We start from the raw sequence: 24,635 nt of genomic DNA, 5'->3' as shown, positions 1-24,635 counted from the left end.
GGTGGAGACCACCCCCCCCCCCCCGCTGTACTGTCCTGGGGTCTCACCAGACAGAGCTCGTCTGTTATGTCATTACAGCCTGATGAGGGGTAAGGACTGGACCTCTATGTTCCTGATGGAGACCACCACACCCCCACTGTCCTGTCCTGGGGTCTCACTACAGATAGAGCTCTACTGGATGAACCTGATTAAACTCAAGTGAATGACCCCCACGCTGCAGACGTGACATCCCAAACGGTCGACGCGTTCAGAGTAAAAGAGGCTGCGGACTCTCAGACGTTAAAGTGAAACTTTATTGTTCTCGCAGAATGAACAATTTATGCGACGAGGGCGGAAGCTGTGGACGACTCGCTGCAAGAGAGAAACACACGTTTAGTATTCCACCGGGATAGGACCCCCACCCCCCCCCCCTCAGCCGCAGGGACACTTACTACTTCCAGTTGGGTGGGAGCACTCTCCGAGTCTTGTAGTAACGAGCCAATCTGTGGATTCTGCTTTCGATGAGAATCAGGCGGAACTTGGCATCTTTATCCTGGCAGGAAAGACACAGATGAGTGAAGGCCGGGGATCAATACTTGTACAAACACTCGCTCCATAATCGCCCAATGAACAAGCAGAAAAATCTCATTCATCGGGTGATTGTGTCCAACACCAAATATCGTTTCTGCATCGTCCTGTATCCAGCGAGCGGCTGCCGGAAGCAATGAACCTCTGGGGGACGAGCGACGACGGTACCGATCCCTGCTCACCATACATCAGACAATTATCGGGAATGTTCCAACCCTTCCTGATAATTGCCGACATCAGTCTGGAAGAGAGAGGTTTAACCACTGTGCTGGAACCAGCAGGGATTATGGTCACCAGATCTGATGAGTCTGGGGACACATGGACACCACAGCGGCCCCCGACACATCCTGGGCCCAGCAAGTAGGAGGGATGACAGGAGCCCGTATACTAAGCAGGATCATGAAGACCGGGAGCCGTAGAGAAGGGCACAACCCAAACATGGGAGCCACTCACCTTCCTGTTCCTCTCCAGATGCTTGCGCACAGCGACGGCCTTCTTGATCAGGTGGTACAGGTCCTCGGGCAGGTCCGGTGCCAAACCCTTGGACTTCAGAATTCTGAGAATTTTGTTGCCAGTAACAAAGCGAACCTGAGCAACACCGTGAGAATCCCTCAGAATGACACCTAGAAGAGGGCGGAGGTAAAACACATAATCAGCACCTCCTCCACAGTCACCCCCCGGACAGTGCCCCCCACAGGTCATGACTAGTAGGACTCTCACCGATCTGGGAGGGGGTGAGACCCTTCTTGGCGAGCTTGTAGATCTGCTCCTTCACATCATCAGACGTCAGTTTCAGCCACTGAAAAGAATAAGCGTTGAACAAATCAAGAAAAGGACTACAACTCCTAGCCACCCAATGTACCACCTGAGAAAATATACTATCAATAGCGACGGCTGCAGCAACTTCCCAGGCCGAGAACCAACCGACCGAGGCCCAGCAGTAATGAGCACCTCTGCAGCCAGGACCCCCACAAAGTGGCGCATAAGGGCCCCCAGTGACCGATCCGATCAACCCCCCCCCCCCCTGATACCCACTCACTATCAGCATCACTCAGATCTACTAAATCCACCAGAGCATACAGGGAATACTTACAGTGGGGACGCTGCGTCTGTAGGGAAGTGCGGACTGGGACAAGCCCTTTCTGTAAGGAGAGAAAAACGGGTGGTCAGGGGGTCACACACTGGTGTATGGACCGATCACACTATACTGCAGTTCTGCGCTCGGTCCCTGTGCACACCACGCGCTGCAGACTTTTCTTCTGTCTCTGGATCGTATGACCACAGAATATAAAATGCAGCCCAAGAAAACTGCGCCAAAGTGCTCAAACCCTGTGTGAACAGCGCCAACACATCGTACACCCCTCCCTGCAGCACACCGGCCGATCCTCAGGATACATGAGGTACGTACACACAGGGGCCATGATATCTATACACTTATATGGGGGGCCACCGTATATATACACACACTATATATTATACAGGGGCCACAATATACACACTAAATGTTATACAGGGCCAACATATATATACATACACACAATGTGTTACACAGGGGGAACACTACACACATTATACAGGGTCACTATATATATATATATATATATATATATATATATATACATATACACACACACACAATGACTGCGCCGCTGGTGGAGTCCTCAGGGTGTACAGTCAGGAGAGCGAGAGGTAATGATATTGGGGTCCTCAGGGTGTACAGTCAGGAGGGCGAGAGGTAATGATATTGGGGTCCTCAGGGTGTACAGTCAGGAGAGCGAGAGGTAATGATATTGGGGTCCTCAGGGTGTACAGTCAGGAGGGCGAGAGGTAATGATATTGGGGTCCTCAGGGTGTACAGTCAGGAGGGCGAGAGGTAATGATATTGGGGTCCTCAGGGTGTACAGTCAGGAGGGCGAGAGGTAATGATATTGGGGTCCTCAGGGTGTACAGTCAGGAGGGCGAGAGGTAATGATATTGGGTCCTCAGGGTGTACAGTCAGGAGGGCGAGAGGTAATGATATTGGGGTCCTCAGGGTGTACAGTCAGGAGGGTGAGAGGTAATGATATTGGGGTCCTCAGGGTGTACAGTCAGGAGGGCGAGAGGTAATGATATTGGGGTCCTCAGGGTGTACAGTCAGGAGGGCGAGAGGTAATGATATTGGGGTCCTCAGGGTGTACAGTCAGGAGGGTGAGAGGTAATGATTAGGGATGAGCAAATTTCATATTTTGAAATTAGTTTTCGGTTCATGTTGTGGCATAGTTTGAATTGCGTTCTGGATTTTATTTACAGGCATTCCGTCATAACAGAAGTCTATGGCCTGCATAACGGTAACCGGACATAGACCTCTAAAGGGATTCCGTTATACATTCCATAATGGAATTGCGTTACAGTCCGTGGTAAAAGAATCCATAACGCAATTCACATTATACCACAACACGAACTTCAGAATGTGAAATTCACTCATCCCTAGTAATTACATGGGGGTCTTCAGGGTGCAGTCAGGTGGAGGGGGGGTAATGACAGGGGGTCTCCAGGGCACGGCCTGTTAGCTCCAGCAGACAGGACACTTGTACGGTCACTACTTTGTGGGAACAATAAGGGGATGACGCTTTACTACTCCTCCCAGCAGCCAATACGGAGTGACCCCTATCATCCGGGGAGACATCACTAGTGTGCAGTATGACCATCACCCCATCATGCAGGGGGGACATCACTAGTGTGCAGAGTGATCATCACCCCCATCATGCAGGGGGGCATCACTAGTGTGCAGAGTGATCATCACCCCCATCATGCAGGGGGGCATCACTAGTGTGCAGAGTGATCACCCCCATCATGCATGGGGACATCACTAGTGGACAGTGATCATCACCCCCATCATGCAGGGGGACATCCCTAGTGGACAGTATGACCATCACCCCCATCATGCAGAGAGAACGTCACTAGTGGACAGAGTGACCATCACGCAGAGGGGGCATCACTAGTGGACAGTATGACCATCACCCTCATCATCCCCCGTGCTCCATCCTGACATCACTGACCAGCAGGAGACAACCACAACCCCCAGCCTCCTCATGAGCGGCTGTAGCGCACACGAGGAGCGGAGCCCCGGCTGGTACACGGCGGCCCTGACCGCAGCTGACTGCCGCCCACCCCCCCTGGCTCCCTGGTCCGTCTTCCAGCCGGTCTCCCCGGTTCCCCCTCTCCCGCCGCCCGGCCCCGTCTCTCACCCTGGAGCGTGCATGCGACCCATGATGGCGGCTGAGAGGAAAAGAGAGAGCGGAAGACAGGGGCGTGCAGACCACGGCCTTGAGCGGAAGTACGTCACTAACAGGGCGGGGCACAACAAGTACCACCCCTACTGCTGGCGACACGTGACTCTCCTGAGCGCCTCAAGCCTCGGTGTAACGTTACATTACCATACTTCGTGAGATTTTCCTACCTTCCTTACTTCCGGTCGCACCGCTAATGACGTTCCTGCGTTTTGACGATCTGCGCATGCGCAAACTGAGTTTAGGGAAAATCTCACAGCGGAGTCCAGCTGCACACCGCGGCACTGCGCATGCGCCGGAGAGCCTCAGTAGGAAACTATTACGGCCCAGTGCGCAAGCGCGGCTAACTCCAGAAGATCCATCCGATCTCCGCGCCTGCGCAGTGTGGGGGTAGGGAGATTTCATGGCCATATTTTCTGTTAAATATATATATATATTTATCAATCCATAATTATTTATCTATAAATTTATCCACACTTTGCATAGGGAGAAAAGGTTATTTTTAATCTATCCCGTGACAATCTCAATAGAAGTGAGATTGAAGCACTTACTAAGGGTCTGTCTTTCTGTCCCTCCAAAGGGCCAGATATTTTTAAACCATTTCTTGACTTGAATCAGTATATATGAAAACTGACACTCAAACGTCATTTTCTATTGAAGGCCCTTGCTCCTAACCCGGTCGTCCCAACCACTACAACCCCCAATCTGCTGGCGTGGATGCAGTAGAGACTCTGATGGGGGAACTCTTTGAAGATCCCATCTCAGTCCAAACCCCGTTCCACATTTTACCCACTAGAAAACCGGGGACCTAGAAACATCTCAAGATTCTGTCTGATTCCGGCCCAAAACCATCACGTAATCAGCTAGGGCGTCTCCTCTCTTAGATCCACTAGGGATGTAGTCATCAAGAGTGCTGATGAGGGGGGGGGGGTCGTTATTTTGGACAATGAGGCCCTAAGAATTCTATCCGATGCAAAATATTACACGAAATTGCCAGAGGACCCAAGTGATGGCTTTAAAAGGCACCAGCAACTCTTTTAGATGGAGGACATGTAGATAAGATTCTTACCAAAAAAGAAACCCAATTTCTCAAAATACCTTTTCCCTCAATACCATATTTCTAATTTTTTACCCAAAATTCATAAAGCCCTCATTAACCCACCGGGCCGGCCAATTATTTCAGGAGTTGACTCCTTGACTTCCAATCTTTCTGCAAATATAGACCATATTCTACAGAAGAATGTTAGACATTTACCCTCCTATGTGGGGGTCTCCAGTCACCTTCTTACAGTCCTCCAGGACCTCACCTGGGAGTCGGGGGGCTATGGGTCACACCAGATGTATCTGCATTATACCGCAACATCCAACACCAAGGCATTCAGGCAGCTGAAAACTTTCTAAATGAAGATGTACAGTTGCAAGAAGAAGTATGTGAACCCTTTGGAATGATCTGGATTTCTGCACAAATTGATCATAAAATGTGATCTGATCTTCATCTAAGTCACAACAATAGACAATCACAGCCGGCTTAACCTAATAACACACAAAGAGTTAAATGTTACCATGTTTTTATTGCACACACCATGTAAACATTCACAGTGCAGGTGGAAAAGTATGTGAACCCTTGGATTTAATAACTGGTTGAACCTCCTTTGGCAGCAATAACTTCCACCAAACGTTCCCTGTAGTTGCAGATCAGACGTGCACAACGGTCAGGAGTAATTCTTGACCGTTCCTCTTTACAGAACTGTTTCAGTTCAGCAATATTCTTGGGATGTCTGGTGTGAATCGCTTCCTTGAGGTCCTGCCACAGCATCTCAGTCGGGTTGAGGTCAGGACTCTGACTGGGCCGCTCCAGAAGGCGGATTTTCTTCTGTTTAAGCCATTCTGTTGTTGATTTACTTCTATGCTTTGGGTCGTTGTCCTGTTGCAGCACCCATCTTCTGTTGAGCTTCAGCTGGTGGACAGATGGCCTTAAAGGGCTTCTGTCACCCTCAAAACACAATTTTTTTTGGGGGGCTTGTTAAAAAATAAAAATATGAAATTCACTTCACTACCAGCAAGTAGGGCGTCTACTTGCTGGTAGACGCCGCAAAAAACCGCCCCCCTCCTCCTGTTGATTGACAGGGCCAGCGAACGCTCTCCTCCTCCGGCTGGCCCTGTCAGCATTTCAAATCCTGCGCCTGTCTTCATTTGGCGCAGGCGCTCTGAGAGAAGGAGGCTCGCCTCCTCAGCCCTCCCTCCGTGCGCCTGCGCAGATGACATCACAGAAAGAGGCAGGGCTAGCCTGGGGGAGGAGAGCAATCGCTGGCCCTGTCAATCAACAGGAGGAGGGGGCGTTTTTTTGCGGCGGCTACCAGCACCCTACTTGCTGGTAGTGAAGTGATTTGCATATTTTAAAAGATCGATTTTTAAGGAAACGAAGCCACAGACAAAGGTAAGATCCCTATATAGGAAATAGTCATTAAATAAGGATTTTAACAAGCCCCCCCCCACCAAAAAAATAAAAAATAAATTGTGTTTTGGGGGTGACAGAAGCTCTTTAAGTTCTCCTGCAAAATGTCTTGATAAACTTGGGAATTCATATTTCCTTCGATGATAGCAATCCGTCCAGGCCCTGACGCAGCAAAGCAGCCCCAAACCATGATGCCCCCACCACCATACCTCACAGTTGGGATGAGGTTTTGAGGTTGGTTTGCTGTGCCTCTTTGTCTCCACACATAGTGTTGTGTGTTTCTTCCAAACAACTCCACTTTGGTTTCATCTGTCCACAGAATATTTTGCCAGTACTCCTGTGGAACATCCAGGTGCTCTTGTGCAAACTGTAAACGTGCAGCAATGTTTTTTGGACAGCAGTGGCTTCCTCTGTGGTCTCCTCCCATGAAATCCATTCCTGTTTAGTGTTTTACGTATCGTAGATTCGCTAACAGGGATGTTAGCATATTCCAGAGACTTCTGTAAGTCTTTAGCTGACACTCTAGGATCCTTCTTCACCTCATTGAGCAGTCTGCGCTGTGCTCTTGCAGTCATCTTTACAGGACGGCCGCTCCTAGGGAGAGTAGCAGCAGTGCTGAACTTTCTCCATTTATAGACAGTTTGTCTTACCGTGGACTGATGAACATCGAGGCTTTTGGAGATACTTTTATAACCCTTTCCAGCTTTATGCAAGTCAACAATTCTTAATCGTAGGTCTTCTGAGAGCTCTTTTGTGCGAGGCATCATTCACATCAGGCAATGCTTCTTGTGAAAAGCAAACCCAGAACTGGTGTGTGTTTTATAGGGCAGCTGTAACCAACACCTCCAATCTCATCTCATTGATTGGACTCCAGTTGGCTGACACCTCACTCCAATTAGCTTATGGAGATGTCATTAGTCTAGGGGTTCACATACTTTTTCCACCTGCACTGTGAATGTTTACATGGTGTGTTCAATAAAAACGTGGTAACATTTAACTCTTTGTGTGTTATTAGTTAAGCCGACTGTGATTGTCTATTGTTGTGACTTAGATGAAGATCAGATCACATTTTATGACCAATTTGTGCAGAAATCCACATCATTCCAAAGGGTTCACATACTTTTTCTTGCAACTGTATTTGTATTTCTTTATTTTATCCACATTTGTCTGTATTCTATTCCCTCGTTCGGCCTACATTGATGTTCGGACGATTTGTGTTCCATGGTTGGAACGCACTTTCGGCTACATGTGACTGGAAGTCGGCGCATCACTGCACAGACGCGCTCCCCATAGGCCTCATGAGGGCAGGACTGTAGGTTTTGCAGGTTAAACTGCTCCTACATATGTTTTAAGTTTATTTTATTAAAATATCCAGTACCTAGGCTGTAATCTGAATTCGTTTTAATGTGTTCTACGGGTGAAGCGCACTTCCGGGGTTACGTGACCAGAAGTAGACACTCCACCATGAGGGGAAGGCCACTTCTTCGTTTGCACTATAAATTCCTGTGAATGTATGCTTATATTACATTATGCTCCTGAGGAAGGGGTTTATAAACACATTGAGCTCATTTCTGAATAAAAAAATACCTTGTGGTTATGCTGGCGTCCCCCGGGTCATCTATTAGAAGGACAACAAGGGAATAACCAACTTACGGGTGATCTCGGCGAGGGAGGGTCTGGCGACAAGTGTCTTGAGCTCATCTTGCGCCACCCTCCCCGGTGAAGTAAGTAGGACACAACCATTGTGCGAATATTACACTGGAATCCAACTTTATCTGCAGTTCTTTTAGCTATGTAACTTTACAAAATTATTATTTTTTTTACTAATTTTATTTTACTACATTATTTTAATATATTTTTTACACATAGAATCTATCACCATTTGACTCTAGAGAGATAATAGTTCTTCTATGGAACCACTGTGTTCCTATTTTGTACTACAAACCGTTATCTACACCTTGGGTCCAGCCAGTGCTGCCTTGTAGATATCCTCTGCCCCCCGGCATTCGGTGTCCTCTGTCACCTCACTCTGCACACCCACAGGGGCACCTGGATTCTTAAACCTTTTTTCCAGTTTCTTGGCGCTCCACTGTTCTTCTTAAGTCTAAAACAAGAAGGGGCCCCTGGGCTCTGAGGAAGGCAGTGATACACTGCTGAAATGCGTGGCTATATTGTATATTTTTTATGTTTTTTCCAATAAACACCATTGTATAAGACACCATCGTAGTGGGCGGAGTTTCCCATTTTTTGGTACAGGGTGGGCCATTTATATGGATACACCTTAATAAAATGGGAATGGTTGGTGATATTAACTTCCTGTTTGTGGCACATTAGTATATGTGAGGGGGGAAACTTTTCAAGATGGGTGGTGACCATGGCGGCCATTTTGAATCCAACTTTAGTTTATTCAATAGGAAGAGGGTCATGTGACACATCAAACTTATTGGACATTTCAAAAGAAAAACAATGGTGTGCTTGGTTTTAATGTAACTTTATTCTTTCATGAGTTATTTACAAGTTTCTGACCACTTATAAAATGTGTTCAATGTGCTGCCCATTGTGTTGGATTGTCAATGCCACCCTCTTCTCCCGCTCTTCACACACTGATAGCAACACCGCAGGAGAAAGGCTAGCACCGGCTTCCAGTATCTGCTGTGAAGATACGAGATGTGCAGCACCTGAAACTACGGATACTGGAAGCCTGTGCTCGCATTTCTCCTATCAGTGTGTGAAGAGCGGGAGAAGAGGGTGGCATTGACAATCCAACACAATGGGCAGCACATTGAACACATTTTATAAGTGGTCAGAAACTTGTAAATAATTCATGAAAGAATAAAGTTACGTTAAAACCAAGCACACCATTGTTTCTTGTGAAATTCCCAATAAGTTTGTGTCACATGATCCTCTTCCTATTGAAAAAACAAAAGTTGGATTTAAAATGTCTGACTTCAAAATGGCCGCCATGGTCACCACCCATCTTGAAAAGTTTCCCCCCTCACATATACTAATGTGCCACAAACAGGAAGTTAATATCACCAACCATTCCCATTTTATTAAGGTGTATCCATATAAATGGCCCACCCTGTACTTCCCTCTTCCGATTCTGTCCTGGCTCCTGATGGTCCCGGAGAGGAGGTGCTGCGTCCTGCTCTCTCTCCCTGAAGGAGTGCTTCTGCCATTATCCAGTGTTGTGCTCTGGAGCTTCATGTACTAGGGACCCATATTTCCCTGTAGAAGGACTTCCATTGGGGAGCACCCCCCCTCTTTTCTTCAGCATTCTGATAAGGGATCTGTCACTTCATTCCACTGCCCTGGTGATATATTCCCTTTAAGTGCACCTAGGGTAGGCCCAAGCCACTATGCACACCAGCCCTCCCTATTCTCCATTTTTAACATGGCCTAATGAGATGACTATGCAGGAAACTAGCCCTGTCAATTGAGAGAGGGAGGGGCTGCCTGCCACAGGAAGCAATTCTGGGTTGCATCCTGTATTATACTCCAGAGCTGCACTCACTATTCTGCTGGTGCAGTCACTGTGTACATACATTACTTATCCTGTACTGATCCTGAGTTACATCCTGTATTATACTCCAGAGCTGCACTCACTATTCTGCTGGTGCAGTCACTGTGTACATACATTACTTATCCTGTATTATACTCCAGAGCTGCACTCACTATTCTGCTGGTGCAGTCACTGTGTACATACATTACTTATCGTGTACTGATCCTGAGTTACATCCTGTATTATACTCCAGAGCTGCACTCACTATTCTGCTGGTGGAGTCACTGTGTACATACATTACTTATCCTGTACTGATCCTGAGTTACATCCTGTATTATACTCCGGAGCTGCACTCACTATTCTGCTGGTGCAGTCACTGTGTACATACATTACTTATCCTGTACTGATCCCGAGTTACATCCTGTATTATACTCCAGAGCTGCACTCACTATTCTGCTGGTGCAGTCACTGTGTACATACATTACATTACTTATCCTGCACTGATCCTGAGTTACATCCTGTATTATACTCCAGAGCTGCACTCACTATTCTGCTGGTGCAGTCACTGTGTACATACATTACTTATCCGGTACTGATCCTGAGTTACATCCTGTATTATACTCCAGAGCTGCACTCACTATTCTGCTGGTGCAGTCACTGTGTACATACATTACTTATCCTGTACTGATCCTCAGTTACATCCTGTATTATACTCCAGAGCTGCACTCACTATTCTGCTGGTGCAGTCACTGTGTACATACATTACTTATCCTGTACTGATCCCGAGTTATATCCTGTATTATACTGCAGAGCTGCACTCTCTATGGTGCATCTTCAGAGCTGAAATCTCCCTGCATTCCCTGCTTGTTCAGAGTCTTCACAGAGCTTTCTGTAGTGGATTGCTGTTTGGAAAGTCTCCTCTTGGGCACATACTCTGTATTGACTGGCTGTGTGCAACCTTCCTGTTCCCAGAAACAACCTGCAAAATTGTGAGTGCAGCTCTGGAGTATAATTCCTCCTCCTACAGATGTACAGACGACCACACGATTTCAATATTAATGCAAAACTAGCAAAATTTTATTTATAGGTCAGTGAGAAATGTTAGGTTTGACAGATATATGAAATTCGTGGAGAGAACGGTGCTTGTCCCTGGCAGAGGTAAAAGCGACGGATTCATCATCTGAACAGGCACAATAAATACAATGTACAATCTATACACAGCGTTATGCGCTAAAAGATACAGGACGCACAAAACTCTGCGCCAATTCTGGAAGTGGCAAATGGGGCCATCACTTCGCCCCAAAATCACTGAAATGGATATATACATTAAAACTCTGTTAATCCGCCACTCCAGGGCTCAGAACCGCAGCATAAGATCTGAGAAAATGGATTAGAGGGCACCACTGAGTAAAACAGACATAAAGTGACCCTCCGCCTTTAGTCACTGGGTGGTTTTCGGGTCCAACATTCTGAGGCTATTTATACATAGTGGTTGGATTTGTTTCTGCAGCGGCCACCAGGGGGAGATCACTGCACGCCCTGGCATCACTCAGCTCAGTGGACTGTGTGCAGTTTGGCAGTCAGCTCCCCCTGGTGGCAGCTGCAGGAAGTTCATCATCAATAGGTAGGAGATTTGAAGATTTACAAGAAATCAGAACAATTGAGAATTTACATAAAAAAACAAAAAAAAAACAAGATGCTGAAGACTCCATAGAGCGGCCGGTTCAGGAATGTGGTGGGGCACGCTGCCCCCTATGGATGTGTGCAGTACATGATACTGTAATAAAGTAGAAATGTTTAGAGAAGGAAAACTTTGGTTGCAGATCTCGGGGTGTGTGACGCCTCAACGTGTGCTCAATATTCTAATAAAATGTATTTACAGCTAGGCTGAGCAGGGGCGGCCGGCCACCCTTGGGTACAGCAGGGTAAGGCAGGAGCAGTTATTGCTGCGGTGGGGGGGTTTAGGGTGCGGAGATGTTCCGCTCACAGGGTGGCGCTCATACGTGGCACACGGTTGGCGAGTGGTTGTGGAATGTTGAAGTCCCGTGGTTAGTGGATTATGACAGCACTGACCACCGCTCAGTAATAGTGGTCATGGTGGGCACCCGGGGTGGTCTCAGGGGTACGGCACCTCCGTCAGCTTGTACCACCTCACCGTCTCCTGGTTCAAGTTGAAATCTTTAAGGGCCAGTGTCAGGCCGCCGAGGAAGAAGTTCTCCCGTAAAGACTCGGCACTGAGGACACTTAGCTGGAGGTCTCTCTGCCGTAGGGTCTCCTTACTGTACCCACTGTACACCAGCTGCAGAAGAAAGAAGAGCATGAGTGACCAGCAGGGGGCAGAGTGCCAGGCTATAACAATCCTGCCCATGAGACATCTTCTGTCCACTGGCCACCAACCGAGTATAAACTTTCTTCTGATCCTCAGGTGTGTCATGTGACCAGCACTCTACTCTAAATATACAGCATCTTATGTGTGGACAGGAAGCCATTTTCTCTATGTATTCTTATGAGAGCCTCAATGGCAGTCTGTCCTCCTGGAGATCAGAGTGTAGGTCACATTAGACACAGCTGAGGATCAGAAGCGAGGTTATAACTCACAGATACAGTCTCTGGTAAGAAGATTACCTTCGCTACAGGTTACATTATGGACCTTTCTAACAGGTCAGAGAATAATATATATATTTTTTTTAGAAGTGTGACTTTAATAGAGCACAGCTACAGTGTAAAGCATAGGGACAGAGCAGCAGTCTGATCTCACATAATCCCAGTCTTCACCCATCAGAATTGTAATCTGCACGGTCAGCGAGTACATTTTCAGAGATCTCATCTTGCTGCCAACGCCTGCGCGCTCCTCCTCCGACTTGATGCACTTTAATGGTTCATGTGCAGTTTCAGAAAAGGGTTGGTGTTATTTCAATGAACAGCGCCACTTCTGTGTACGGGCCCTGCATGGTACTGCAATTCCACTCCATTCACGTGAACGGGCCCCTCTGTAACCTCAGCCATGTCCTGTAATAAGCCGTCAGCTGTGCACACAGGACTAGCTCCGGTTCTCAGACTCCAGCTGCAAATAACAGCTTCCGATTTTCAAGATCTCTGCTTGCTGCAGTCATAACTGGATTTTTGTACTTACTGTAAAATCCTTTTCTCATGGGATGCACTGGGGGACACGGCACCATGGCATATGCCCGCATACCCTCTGCACAGACACTGGACTAATGGTACAAAAGTAGGAGAGAAGCAAATTGCAACAAAGAACCAACATGTTCTGAACCCGGAAGAGAACCAAACAGAACAACTCGCCTGGGAAGATCAGGGACCTGGAAGGAAGAAACACCGGTGGGGTCTGTCCAGGGAACCGACAAAAGAAAGGGTGGAAATCGCTGGATTCACACCAGGAAAAATAGGTCCTCCAAGTGCGATGGTAGAGCATAGCAGACTGAGGCTTCCATGTCTTGAGCATGGTCTGTATGACGGCCTTGGAGCGACCACAGCTACGGTAAACTGGGGTGGAATGGCAGGCATTGGGAGAGGAGGTCAGGGTGGTGCTTCAGAAAGACCAGATCCACGTACCGCGCCCTGCGGGGCAAAGATGGCTGGAACCCATTCCATGTTGAGCGTTCTAGGCTCAATAATACTGGAGCAGGGACATAATATATACACACTGACACCCGGTGACCCTCTGCATTGCCTGAACGGACGAGAGTTGTGGGCAAGCTAATCGGTTGCTCCTTTGAGTATTATCAATAAAGTGATTATTTTTAACACTTTCTTGTCAGGCAAGTGAACCCCAAAAATAAAAAGCAGCAAGACCTGTGGAAAGGTGGCTGCCTCCTACGGACACTAAACTAAAACTGGTTGGTCCAGTGTCTGTGCGGAGGGTATAGCCCACCTGGGCAGAACCATTTATTTTTTTGCAGTGTCAGCCTCCTGGGGGCAGCGGGGTATATACCGATGGTGCTATGTCCCCCAATGAATAAGGTAACATCAATCCACGCTGCTCAGGAATCATAAAATATCAGAGGTCTCCCTTTTCTTCAGGTATCACTGCGCACACAACCCTCTGACTGCTCCTCCTGGCAGCCACAGCACATAACTTACCATCTCGTTAAAGGTTGGGTTGCGGGTTTTCCGGGCAATTTTGGTCTTGCGTTTGGATGTTTTGTGGGGGTCTGGGAGCAGATACGTTTTCACATAAGGATTTGGGTCTGTGCTTTCATCTGTCACCTGTAACAAGAGGCACATGACCTACAGTAATCTGCCGTGACCTACAGTAATCTGCCGTGACCCACAGTGACCTACAGTAATCTGCCGTGATCCAGTGACCTACAGTAATCTGCCGTGATCCACAGTGACCTACAGTAATCTGCCGTGATCCACAGTGACCTACAGTAATCTGCCATGATCCACAGTGACCTACAGTAATCTGCCGTGATCCAGTGACCTACAGTAATCTGCCGTGATCCACAGTGACCTACAGTAATCTGCCGTGATCCACAGTGACCTACAGTAATCTGCCATGATCCACAGTGACCTACAGTAATCTGCCGTGATCCACAGTGAGCTGCACAGTGACCTACAGTAATCCAGTGACCTACAGTAATCTGCTGTGATCCAGAGTGAGCTGCAGTGACCTATAATAATCCACAGTGACCTACAGTAATCTGCTGTGATCCAGAGTGAGCTGCAGTGACCTATAATAATCCACAGTGACCTACAGTAATCTGCTGTGATCCAGAGTGAGCTGCAGTGACCTTCATTAATCTGCTGTGATCCAGAGTGAGCTGCAGTGACCTATAATAATCCACAGTGACCTACAGTAATCTGCTGTGATCCAGAGTGAGCTGCAGTGACCTTCATTAATCTGCTGTGATCCAGAGTGAGCTGCAGTGACCTATAATAATCCACAGTGACCTACAGTAATCTGCTGTGATCCAGAGTGAGCTGCAGTGACCTTCATTAATCTGCTGTGATCCAGAGTGAGCTGTACAGTGATCTACAGTAATCTGCTGTGATCCAGAGTGAGCTGTACAGTGATCTACAGTAATCTGCTGTGATCTAGTCCGACTTCTCACCCCCGCAGCACCATACCCGACTATAACTCACCAGATCCTTTATGTGCATCACCATAATGAAAAGCGTCCCGTTCCGGTAAGAAATAGATAATTTTACTTCCCCTTCAATCTTGCCGGCTGTCGGGCTGAGGGGAGGTTCACCTGCAGCGGAGAGAGGTCAGGGTTAATAAACAGTGCAGGCTACACAGGAGGGATGGCGGTGGAGGATCCTTCATACCGCGCACAGCGACATCACATTCATCGATCTTCTCATCTCGGTTCAGCGGGTGGAAGAAGGTGTACACCAGGTCACACTGTGAAAACACAGGAGGGTGAGGGCAGGTAGGCTACACTGGTCAGACACTAGGAGACAGCTCGTCGGGGCCACCTACCTCCGAGACCTCAGCCGAGCTGTTCAGCAGATCCTGGAGGTAGCTATTTAACTCTACTTTCCTTTTAGCCGCCACATCTTTTATGTGAGTTCTTCCCAGGACGACTTTACTCGGAAAACTAGGAGAACAATATGACATAATACAAGGAGATGGCAGAAGAGATGCAACCATCACACCCATCATCCGCTCCAGTACTCACCCTGGTAACTTCCAGAGAGGAAACAAGATGCTCATCTTATTGTGCAGCTCCTGGAACTCATCAAAGGTGCGGAATATAAAGAGCGACTCCTCCTGTGTCTCCCGTGCCACCCGCACCACGTAGATCTGCCAGAAAGGCGCACGTCAGCATCAGAGAGGGCTCAGGGTGGAGGCCGCGCGTGGGGAAGGGTTAATGAGGGACTCACGTAGTATTTATCCGGATTGTATCGTTTGTGGTACGTGAAGATCGAGGCCTCTCGGATGCGGCCATCTTGCTTTAGGGTATAGGTTTTAGGGGCGAAGGACAGGATCGCGTCATCGCTTGCTGGGAGCCCTGAAAATCGTTGTGCCAGATTGTGGATGAAGAAGTTAAACTTTGTGGCCACACTCCCCAGACTGGACTCAATCAACCTGGAAGAGGAAGCAGCATAATGAGGCCAAGAGCAATGACAGCACCCTTCCTGGGCAGCCAGGAAGCGCTCATCACCTGGTGAAGAAGATGGTGGCCTCGGCGTCCGTGGCTTGTGGTTGCAGAGCATCGTGGACGTATTTTAGATCCTGAGCACTAGTTAGTTCTGGCAGCCCAGATGACAGCATCTGATCAGAGTAGGAGACGTGGGGTTAATGGGAAGCAGCAGCAGAGGAGGATTAATAACAGCTTTAACCAGCTATTGCCTGACAGTAATGGAGTCACCAACACCGTGACAGGAGAAATGATAGATCGGCCACTAGAATGGCGGTCCCAGCTGCTCCAGTGATAGAGCTTGCTGTGGTTGTGCACTGGGGCGGGGGGTCCCCTCTATGGATTGACGAGGGTCCCTTGGTCATGCCCATTGATAGAATATTCTTCACTCTTCCTGGGACCAGGTGCTTTGGGCGGAAGCAGCCCTTTAACCCTTTCTGCACCAAGCCACTTTTCACCCTAAATCCCGGGCCAATTTTTTGACAATTTGACACAAAAATCTTTGTGTTGCCATTTTTTTTTTTTTTTTTGCGATTGTCTTATAAAGGGGCTCATTTTTTGCGGGATGAGGTGATGGTTTGATTGGTAACATTTTATGGTACATACGACTTTTTAATCACTTGGTATTAAACTTTTTGTGAAGCAAGGTGACCAAACAATGGCTGTTTTGGCAGTTTTTATTTTTTACGGTCTTCACCTAACATTGGTGATCAGGTGATATTTTTATAGAGCCGGTGGTTATTGATTTTTCTTACTCTTTTTTTTTTTTTATGAACAGCACTTTTTTTAAACTTATTTTTGTCCCATTGTGGTGTCTAATCCCTTCTATAATGCTACATCCTGTATTGTAATGCAGCTTTTACACCGACAGCCTGCCTATAAGACCCAGCCTAAAGGGCTGGATCTCATTGGCTTCCGTAGGAGGCAAGCCTCTGTGTAAGGCATCAGGCTGCAGTTCCTGCCATCGGGTCCCTGTCACAGCAACGCGGGGATCAGATGGGGTGGGGGAAGGTGCCTGTACCCTCCGCATGCTGTGGTCAGTGCTGACTGCGGCATACAAGGGGTTAATGGAGAATGCACCAATGCCAGTGTACAGAGCAGAGGCCCAGCTGTCAGTAATAGCCGGACCCCTGCTGCAGCTCCGGCAGCCACCTAATCATAGCCGTACAAGTAAGGCGCTGGGACCTGTCATGTCCCACAGCTCAGTACATGTAAGGTGCTGGGATCCTACAGGTTAAAGGTTAGGTTAAATGGTGGGTCCTGGAGCAGCTCAGACATGACGACTGCACCCCCCACATGGGGAAATGAATCTGCTCTTTGTGAGTGTTGCTCCCTTGCAATATGACCGGCCTGACCATGCACGTCCCATAACAGCGGCAATTGCACATAACAGGATAACTATAACTCCTATCAGAGCCATACAGGGATGGAGGATTGCGGCACACCCCTGTGCTGGGCTCAGGAGCGCCACTGTGAGAGCTCCATGATGTGCCCCGCCAGCACATTACTGTACAGCGCTGTTCTCACCAGTGACAGCAGGTTCAGGAAGAGGTTTGTGTGTTTTCTGAGCAGATTGTATGCCTGGCAGCACAGGTCCACGAAGAGCTGGAAGCGTCTGGTGGGCTTCTCCCCTCCATTAATGACATATGCCATGTCTGACGTCAACACAAAGGGAGCTCGGTCTCTGCAGGAAGACACAGTGTGTGATGGTGGTGCAGATCACATTGCCCCCCGCAGTGGTGGGACACTACGGAGGAATCTACTGATGAGATAATCTGAACATTTCTGCCACCCCACTGGAGATTCCCGCCCAAGTGAATACCTCTTAAAACTACCAAACATCTGAGCGTGTCCCAAGAACTTCCCAAAGTCGATGTGAAACATGTGACCACTGCTCCGGAGCATGATGTTATCATTGTGGCGGTCACAGATGCCCAGGACGTAGGTGGCCACACAGCAGCCGGCACATGAGTAAATGAAGTTCTCCGAGGCCTGGAAAGAAATCATGCTGATATGAGCAAGATCGTCCTCCACGTCCACATCTAGGGGAGCCAACATAGACACTTACCTTCTCATACTCCTCCTCTGATGGGTTGAATTTCCGCAGCCACTCAGCCAAAGGTTTGTCCTTGAAGGATCCCGTCAATCCATACTCCACCTGGATCTTTCTCAGTGTTTCTGAGGACAACACCAGCTCCACCAAACCTGGAGAATGAGACAGATGATGGATGGGGTGCACCCACAGAAAGGTACAGTACATGCAGATCTGACCCCGGTGATACTGAAAGGAGCATGTCGACTCCTATAGTGCCACATCCACGTTTATCTGCACAGATGATGTCCACTGCATGGGGATGAGATTAGGAAACCCTCAACCTGCTGCAGACTGTACCTGTGCAAATCTGTAATGTGTGAATTGGCCTAGAGACTGCTGTATAACCCACCTCTGTCTGTGCCTGTGGAGAGACACTTGAAGATGACCATCCTCATGTCCAGGCCATCCTGCAGCCACAGCTTGTCCATCATCTTTATAATCTGCAGGGCCAGCATGTCCTGACGCAGGTCTTCTCCCACCTAGAGACCAAAAGAGTCAGCGAGGCAGAAGATCGGGAGGAGACACCTCAGGGGGCCTGTGGTTACCTTAAACATGGAGTGGATCTCTTCTCCCATGGAGTCGGCATTAACCATCGCCACTTTCAGGGGAACAGCATTAGAATTGAAGAAGGAGCAGGCCTGCAGGATACAGACAGACAGTCATTATATACACCATATAGCGGTACATCAGCCTGCAGAATACAGTCCCTGTATACACCATATAGCGGTACATCAGCCTGCAGGATACAGTCCCTGTTTACACCATATAGCGGTACATCAGCCTGCAGGATACAGTCCCTGTATACACTATATAGCGGTACATCAGCCTGCAGGATACAGTCCCTGTATACACCATATAGCGGTACATCAGCCTGCAGGATACAGTCCCTGTATACACCATATAGCGGTACATCAGCCTGCAGGATACAGTCCCTGTATACACCATATAGCAGTACATCAGCCTGCAGGATACAGTCCCTGTATACACCATATAGCGGTACATCAGCCTGCAGGATACAGACAGTCACTGTATACACTATATATATATATTTGTCCAACAGTAAATTTGTATTGGTTTACATTATATTTTAATGTAACAATCCTGTTATGTTATATGACTAAAAAAAATAAATTACAAATTTTACATCGGTATCTTTGGGTTTTGTTATTTTTTTATTTGAATAGTTAGGTTGTAATTAATTAGTAAATAGGAAATATGTCAATAATTTGTCGTTATAGTTATATTTCTTTTTAGTTTGTTTTATTATTTTATATAAAGTAATATATGTATAAGAATATAACTAAGAAATATTAACGAAAAATTATGATACTTATTAACTATTCAAATTGTAAAAAGTGGTTAGATATGCAGATATAAGCTATAAAATAACTAAACAAGTAAATATTTAAAAATATATAAATAAAAATATAGCTAAAAGGTTTGCCGTCTCATAATTCAATTAAAATAATCCTAATATTTTCATTATATTAGAAAGGATCCATACCTAAAGAGAAAAGTTCAGTTTTATGTATATTTTTTAAAATATTTGGATTCCTTAAGGACCAATATTTAGTGGTTTTCTTCAGAGATAATGAACAGGAGACAAATTAAATTTCCATCTTTCAGGCATGTGTAACTTATTTAGATACTTCTGAGATGGTGAGGATTTCTGGACTTTTCCATTTCTGTAATGTGTGATCTAAGAGTTTTAATTTGGTGCGGAATGTGGCGGTTGAGGAGAAAACAAAGCAAAGTCAGGAGATGGTTGGATGCTTGTATTAGGCTACTTTCACACTTGCGGCAGAGTGATCCGTCGCCGGAACTGCCTGTTGGTTCTGTCAAAAACGTATGCCAACTGATGGCATTTGTAAGACGGATCAGGATCCTGATCAGTCTTATAAATGCATTGAAATGCCGCATCAGTCTTTGCGGTGTCATCCGGAAAAACGGGGACAGCATTTATTTTTTCACCTTTTTTTCAGGTCTGCGCGTGAATTTTTGTGCATGACCACCATAAATGTAAGTATGTTCCCCGGGCTCCACAGTTTAACCAGCATATGTCTGGGTAGTTAGGGTTAGGGTCCATTCACACATCCGTTTGTGTTTTGCGGATCCACAAAACACGGACACCGGCAATGTGCGTTCCGCATTTTGCAGACCGCACATCGCCGGCACTTAATAGAAAATGCCTATTCGTGTCCGCAATTGCAGACAAGAATAGGACATTTTTTTTTTTTTCGGGATCGGAATTGCAGACCCAGAAGTGCGGGTCCGCATTTCCGGATCCGGCCCCTTAGAAGTGAATGGGTCCGCAATTCCGTTCCGCATTTTCGGACGTGTGAATGGAGCCTTAATATGGTTTCGTTTTACTGGTGTTAGATGCCGTCTTAGAGTTATGCATTCCCTTAGATATTTGATTAGTCCAGTTAAAGGGGTTCTCCGGGCTTTTAATATTGATGACCTATCCTCAGGATAGGTCATCAATATCAGATCGGTGGGGGTCCGACACCCACCGATCAGCGGTTTGAAGAGGAGGCATGCGCCGTGCCAGCGCTGCCTCCCCTTCACTGTTTGCCTTCTCGCCATCGCCTCATTTCAATGGGACAGTTCGCTCCCATACACTTGACTTTGCTGTAATTACACCTGTTATTATTGCAATGCCACCCACCCAAGTAAGTGTTGAAAGATTATTTTCAGCTCTAAAAATAATAAAGTTTGATTTAAGAGCCTCTATGAAAGAGGATCTGGCAGAGGCAATTCTCTTCCTTAGAACTCTACATTGAATTGATTTTAAATTGCATTTGCTATAACTACATTCCAAGATTAATATAAATAATTTCTAGGTTTTACAGACGTTATTTTTGGTTCATATAGATAAGCTTTGTTTTTGTTCTAAAACAGCCAAATAATGTGGTTTGCATTTTTTTACTGGTAAAGTTCCTGATGTTTATGCCTGCTGCTACTATCCCGCCACTTGATAAAAAAAAACCTTTGTTGTTTTCATTGTGTTGGTCTTTTGCTTAAACTGTTCAATACAGTAGACTGTTGGCTTCCTAGCCAGTAGTTCTGTGGTAATGACATGTATGTTGCCTTTCTTCCCTTCAAGGAACGTATAAAATACATTTGCATATTAAATACAGAGTTGGAAGTACCAAAAACTGAGGAGTCGGAGCATTTATCGACCGACTCCACAGCCCTGCGTGTAGCATCAGATGTTTGTCTAGCTATAATGAAACCGACTTGGTCTTGGTTGATTATCAAAGGAAGAATATTAATCTGTTTCTATTATTTTCGCATATATTTTGATGTCAGTGGTTAATCGTGAAATTGGGTGGAAATTAGGTGGTGTAGTAGGATCTTTTCCTATTTTAGGTAGGGCGATTAATGTAGCTGTTAGCATTTCTTGTGGGAAGGATTTTATCGTTTCCAAATTCAGTGGTAGTTCTTCTACAAATATTTTATATCTATTGGTGAGGCCGCCTGGGCCTGGAGATTTGCCCAATTTTAGAAGTTTAATAGCATGTGGGTTACTAGCGTTGAATTGATCAGAACTTATTTTTGGTAAATTGACAGATTGGAGAAAACTTGTAATATCAGAAGCTGTTGGTTGTATAATGTTGGGGTCATTTTTGAGATTGCATAGAGAGAAGTAGTATTCTTTGAATTTTTAACTACATGGTGTGGCTTTATTTTGTTGTCATTTTTCTTTGTTTTGCTTCCTTGGCTTTGGCTTGTTTTGCAAGGAATTTTCCTGGTTCATTATTATTGGCATAGTAATTCATTTTATATTTTTGTTATATTTTTTCATATTGATGATTAGCGAGAGTTTGTTGTAGTTCTAATCTAAGTTTTTTTATACTTTCAGAGAATTTGGTTTGTTTTTTATTTCTAGTTTCAAAATTTGTTAATTCCAGTGTGATATGTGAAATTTCTTGCTTTTTTAATTTATTTTTATGTGCTGCTGTTTGTATAAATATCCCGCGCATCATTGCTTTGTGTGCGTTCCATATTGAAAAGGGGTTAGAATCGGATTTGTTGTTGATGTTAAAGTATTCTTTTAGGGAGGATTTATATCTATTAATATAATCTGGATGATTAATAATATAATATTTTATATGACATAAAGGTGTTGATGGATCTAAGTATTGTTCTTTAATATCTATAGATTGGTGCATGGTCTGACCATAAAATATTTGATGGATTTTGAGTTTTCGGTCTGATCTGCTTATTAGGAACATATCAATTTTCTGTTCCATGGTGACCTCTCCATACATCTAGATATCCTTCTCTGATAATGAGGTTCTGTACATTAGAGTTTAGTCTGGAAACATATCATTGAAATCGCCACCAATGATTATAGGGCCTTACTGTATACACTATATAGCGGTATATCAGCTGATGACAATCACTTTACACGCGGCTCACCTTCACATTCAGTTCTTTGGCCTCCAGGCTGGGGTTAAGAGGCAGACGAATCTTGTGATTACGGAACAGCAGCTGCACGCGCTCCATGCCTTCCTGCAGAACCGCCTGCACCAACATAAAAAAACAAACAATGCAACAGCACTCTGCTAACAGAAATGATCAAGTAATTACAATAGTGCCATACTCACTGTAGAAGATGTATAATGCTAATGCTACATTATGAATGTGAGATTCTTGCCAAATACATTTTGTACTAAATTATTTGTGCCTGTCCGCAGGCGTCATGGCGATCTCTTTAGGACAGGAACCCAACACTGTATACTACATTCACTAGGTGCCATACCGGCCTCCATTAAATTCAGGGAATGCAAGTTCTACATGCCTGCTGAGCTCACACTATATTGTACCTCTTTGGAGCACACATAGCTGTATACAGGTATAACTATACACGTCTGCTATACAGGGGAGGTAGCTGTATACAGGTATGACTATACACGTCTGCTATAAAGGGCAGGAAGCTGTATACAGGTATGACTATACACGTCTGCTATACAGGGGAGGTAGCTGTATACAGGTATGACTATACATATCTTCTATACAGGGAAGGTAGCTGTATACAGGTATCACTATACACGTCTGCTATACAGGGAGGTAGCTGTATACAGGTATGACTATACACGTCTGCTATACAGGGGAGGTAGATGTATACAGGTATGACTATACACGTCTGCTATACAGGGGAGGTAGCTGTATACAGGTATGACTATACACGTCTGCTATTCAGGGGAGGTAGCTGTATACAGGTATGACTATACACGTCTGCTATACAGAGGAGGTAGCTGTATACAGGTATGACTGAACACGTCTGCTATACAGGGGAGGTAGCTGTATATGGTTATGTGTTTGTCTATGGGTGAAGGACACAGAAGCTGACACTCACAGGTTTGAAATACTTCATATCGCACATTAGTGGCACATACATTGTGGGACATTACATGGTAACGTCTAGCACAGAACATGGCGTCCGTCTCGCAGAAGTCACATGGTGTACACACACAGCAGCGCTCACCTGTCGCCCAGAACCACTTGCTTGTCTGACTTTTTCTGCCACGACCCCCAGCAGCTGCGTGAACCTGGTCTGCTTCTCTAGTTCTTGCCGTAAACTTTTACCACATATAGAAAGGAGGGCCCCAAGAACCAGCTCATAGCGGGGCCCAAAATGTGGATCATTGAGAGAATCCTTAAGCAACCTGCAACAACAATTACACTTAGATGGAGTGCGGTGCGGACAGGGAGGTCACATGAAGACCTCCACATAATGAGGGGTACAGAGACTGTCCGGACCGCGGTGCCCAAGAGCTGCCTCTGAGGTTTCTCAGGCTCCCTGGCGCAGACTTTTTTGCAGCACTACTTTAACTATCGAGTGGCAGCTGCAGTCCTCAAGATTTCATTCAGCAACATGTCCTGCTGTGGACTGCAGCCCCGGTCTCACATCAGACTGCGACTTTTAGGCTGCATTTACACGTCCGTGGAACACAGACCGCGAGATACCGGACTGACATCCTGCTTAGTGCAGGAGCACACAGCGTCATTGATTGCTATGACGATGTATGCTTCCTGCTGCCGCTGCTGTACAGTGATGTATGATCTATACAGTGCATCACTGTACAGCGGCGGCAGCAGGAAGTGCTTGGACGTGTGAATGCAGCCTAACATCTAATAATACAAAGCTCTCCTAAGGAAACCTAAGACAATGCACAGAAGAGAAAACGGGCTTACCAGTACAAATAATGAGCAACTCGGACGTTACCCAGAGCGCGAGACAGCAGGAACCGCACCAGCGAATTGTCTAGGTGGATCTCAGATTTAATGGCCTGAAAGAGACAGCCATAAAGAATCAGATGTAATGAAGGCACATGGAATAAGCAGAAAAAGCATCACAGAGACAGTGGGGAACAGGGCATGGACCACAGGAGATCTGGCTACAAATCACAAGTGCTCTCTGTTTAGATGGATTGCCCCAATCTGTCGACGACTCTGACTGAGGTCATTTCCACCATCGCTCGTGTTCTTCCATACATGACCAGCACCTGACATCACATAGTTTCTAGTAACTCTGCTGTTCCTTACAGGAAAAATTCCCCCATTGACTTCTCTGACACTTTGTGGGGCTTCTGCGGCCTGCAGGCTTCACTTGCTTTACCACAGATGTCTA

General features: G+C 46.3%; 2 protein-coding genes across 2 annotated transcripts in view; both read right to left on the bottom strand.

Annotated features, from left to right (window-relative positions):
• Window positions 1-275: 275 nt before the first annotated feature.
• RPS13 (ribosomal protein S13) lies at window positions 276-3,904 on the bottom strand. Its single transcript, XM_044269938.1, has 6 exons — window positions 3,795-3,904; window positions 1,661-1,709; window positions 1,288-1,366; window positions 1,021-1,190; window positions 432-532; window positions 276-351 (listed from the first exon to the last, which is right to left on the bottom strand). Exons 1-6 carry the CDS (start codon window positions 3,815-3,817, stop codon window positions 318-320), a joined length of 456 nt encoding a protein of 151 aa, XP_044125873.1. The 5' UTR covers window positions 3,818-3,904; the 3' UTR covers window positions 276-317.
• Window positions 3,905-10,848: 6,944 nt separating this feature from the next.
• Window positions 10,849-24,635, bottom strand: part of PIK3C2A (phosphatidylinositol-4-phosphate 3-kinase catalytic subunit type 2 alpha) — a 55,733-nt gene continuing 41,946 nt past the window's right edge. Inside the window, exons 19-34 of the mRNA XM_044269377.1 lie at window positions 24,200-24,294; window positions 23,490-23,670; window positions 22,421-22,525; window positions 18,541-18,633; window positions 18,345-18,474; window positions 17,969-18,105; window positions 17,723-17,892; window positions 17,428-17,584; window positions 15,925-16,034; window positions 15,644-15,848; window positions 15,439-15,563; window positions 15,240-15,357; window positions 15,086-15,161; window positions 14,900-15,009; window positions 13,895-14,020; window positions 10,849-12,092 (exon numbers count right to left, since the gene is read on the bottom strand). Of these exons, the coding sequence (XP_044125312.1) occupies window positions 11,910-12,092; window positions 13,895-14,020; window positions 14,900-15,009; window positions 15,086-15,161; window positions 15,240-15,357; window positions 15,439-15,563; window positions 15,644-15,848; window positions 15,925-16,034; window positions 17,428-17,584; window positions 17,723-17,892; window positions 17,969-18,105; window positions 18,345-18,474; window positions 18,541-18,633; window positions 22,421-22,525; window positions 23,490-23,670; window positions 24,200-24,294 (2,121 nt within the window). The 3' untranslated portion in view covers window positions 10,849-11,909. The remainder of the gene's footprint in view (window positions 12,093-13,894; window positions 14,021-14,899; window positions 15,010-15,085; window positions 15,162-15,239; window positions 15,358-15,438; window positions 15,564-15,643; window positions 15,849-15,924; window positions 16,035-17,427; window positions 17,585-17,722; window positions 17,893-17,968; window positions 18,106-18,344; window positions 18,475-18,540; window positions 18,634-22,420; window positions 22,526-23,489; window positions 23,671-24,199; window positions 24,295-24,635) is intronic.

Source organism: Bufo gargarizans, chromosome 10, assembly GCF_014858855.1.
Source record: "Bufo gargarizans isolate SCDJY-AF-19 chromosome 10, ASM1485885v1, whole genome shotgun sequence".
Taxonomy (NCBI): Eukaryota; Metazoa; Chordata; class Amphibia; order Anura; family Bufonidae; genus Bufo; species Bufo gargarizans.
The sequence above is the reverse complement of the archived record's forward strand: the minus strand, read 5'-3'. Positions and strand labels throughout refer to the sequence as shown.

Bases quoted from the DNA above. Each gene is read 5' to 3' on its own strand.
- RPS13 (XM_044269938.1), bottom strand. From the start codon at position 3,817: ATGGGTCGCATGCACGCTCCAGG. The intron at 1,191-1,287 runs GTGAGAGTCCTA...GCCCTCTTCTAG, and splicing joins TCTCACCCCCTCCCAGATCG to GTGTCATTCTGAGGGATTCT. The intron at 352-431 runs GTAAGTGTCCCT...TCTCTCTTGCAG, and splicing joins CTCCCACCCAACTGGAAGTA to CGAGTCGTCCACAGCTTCCG.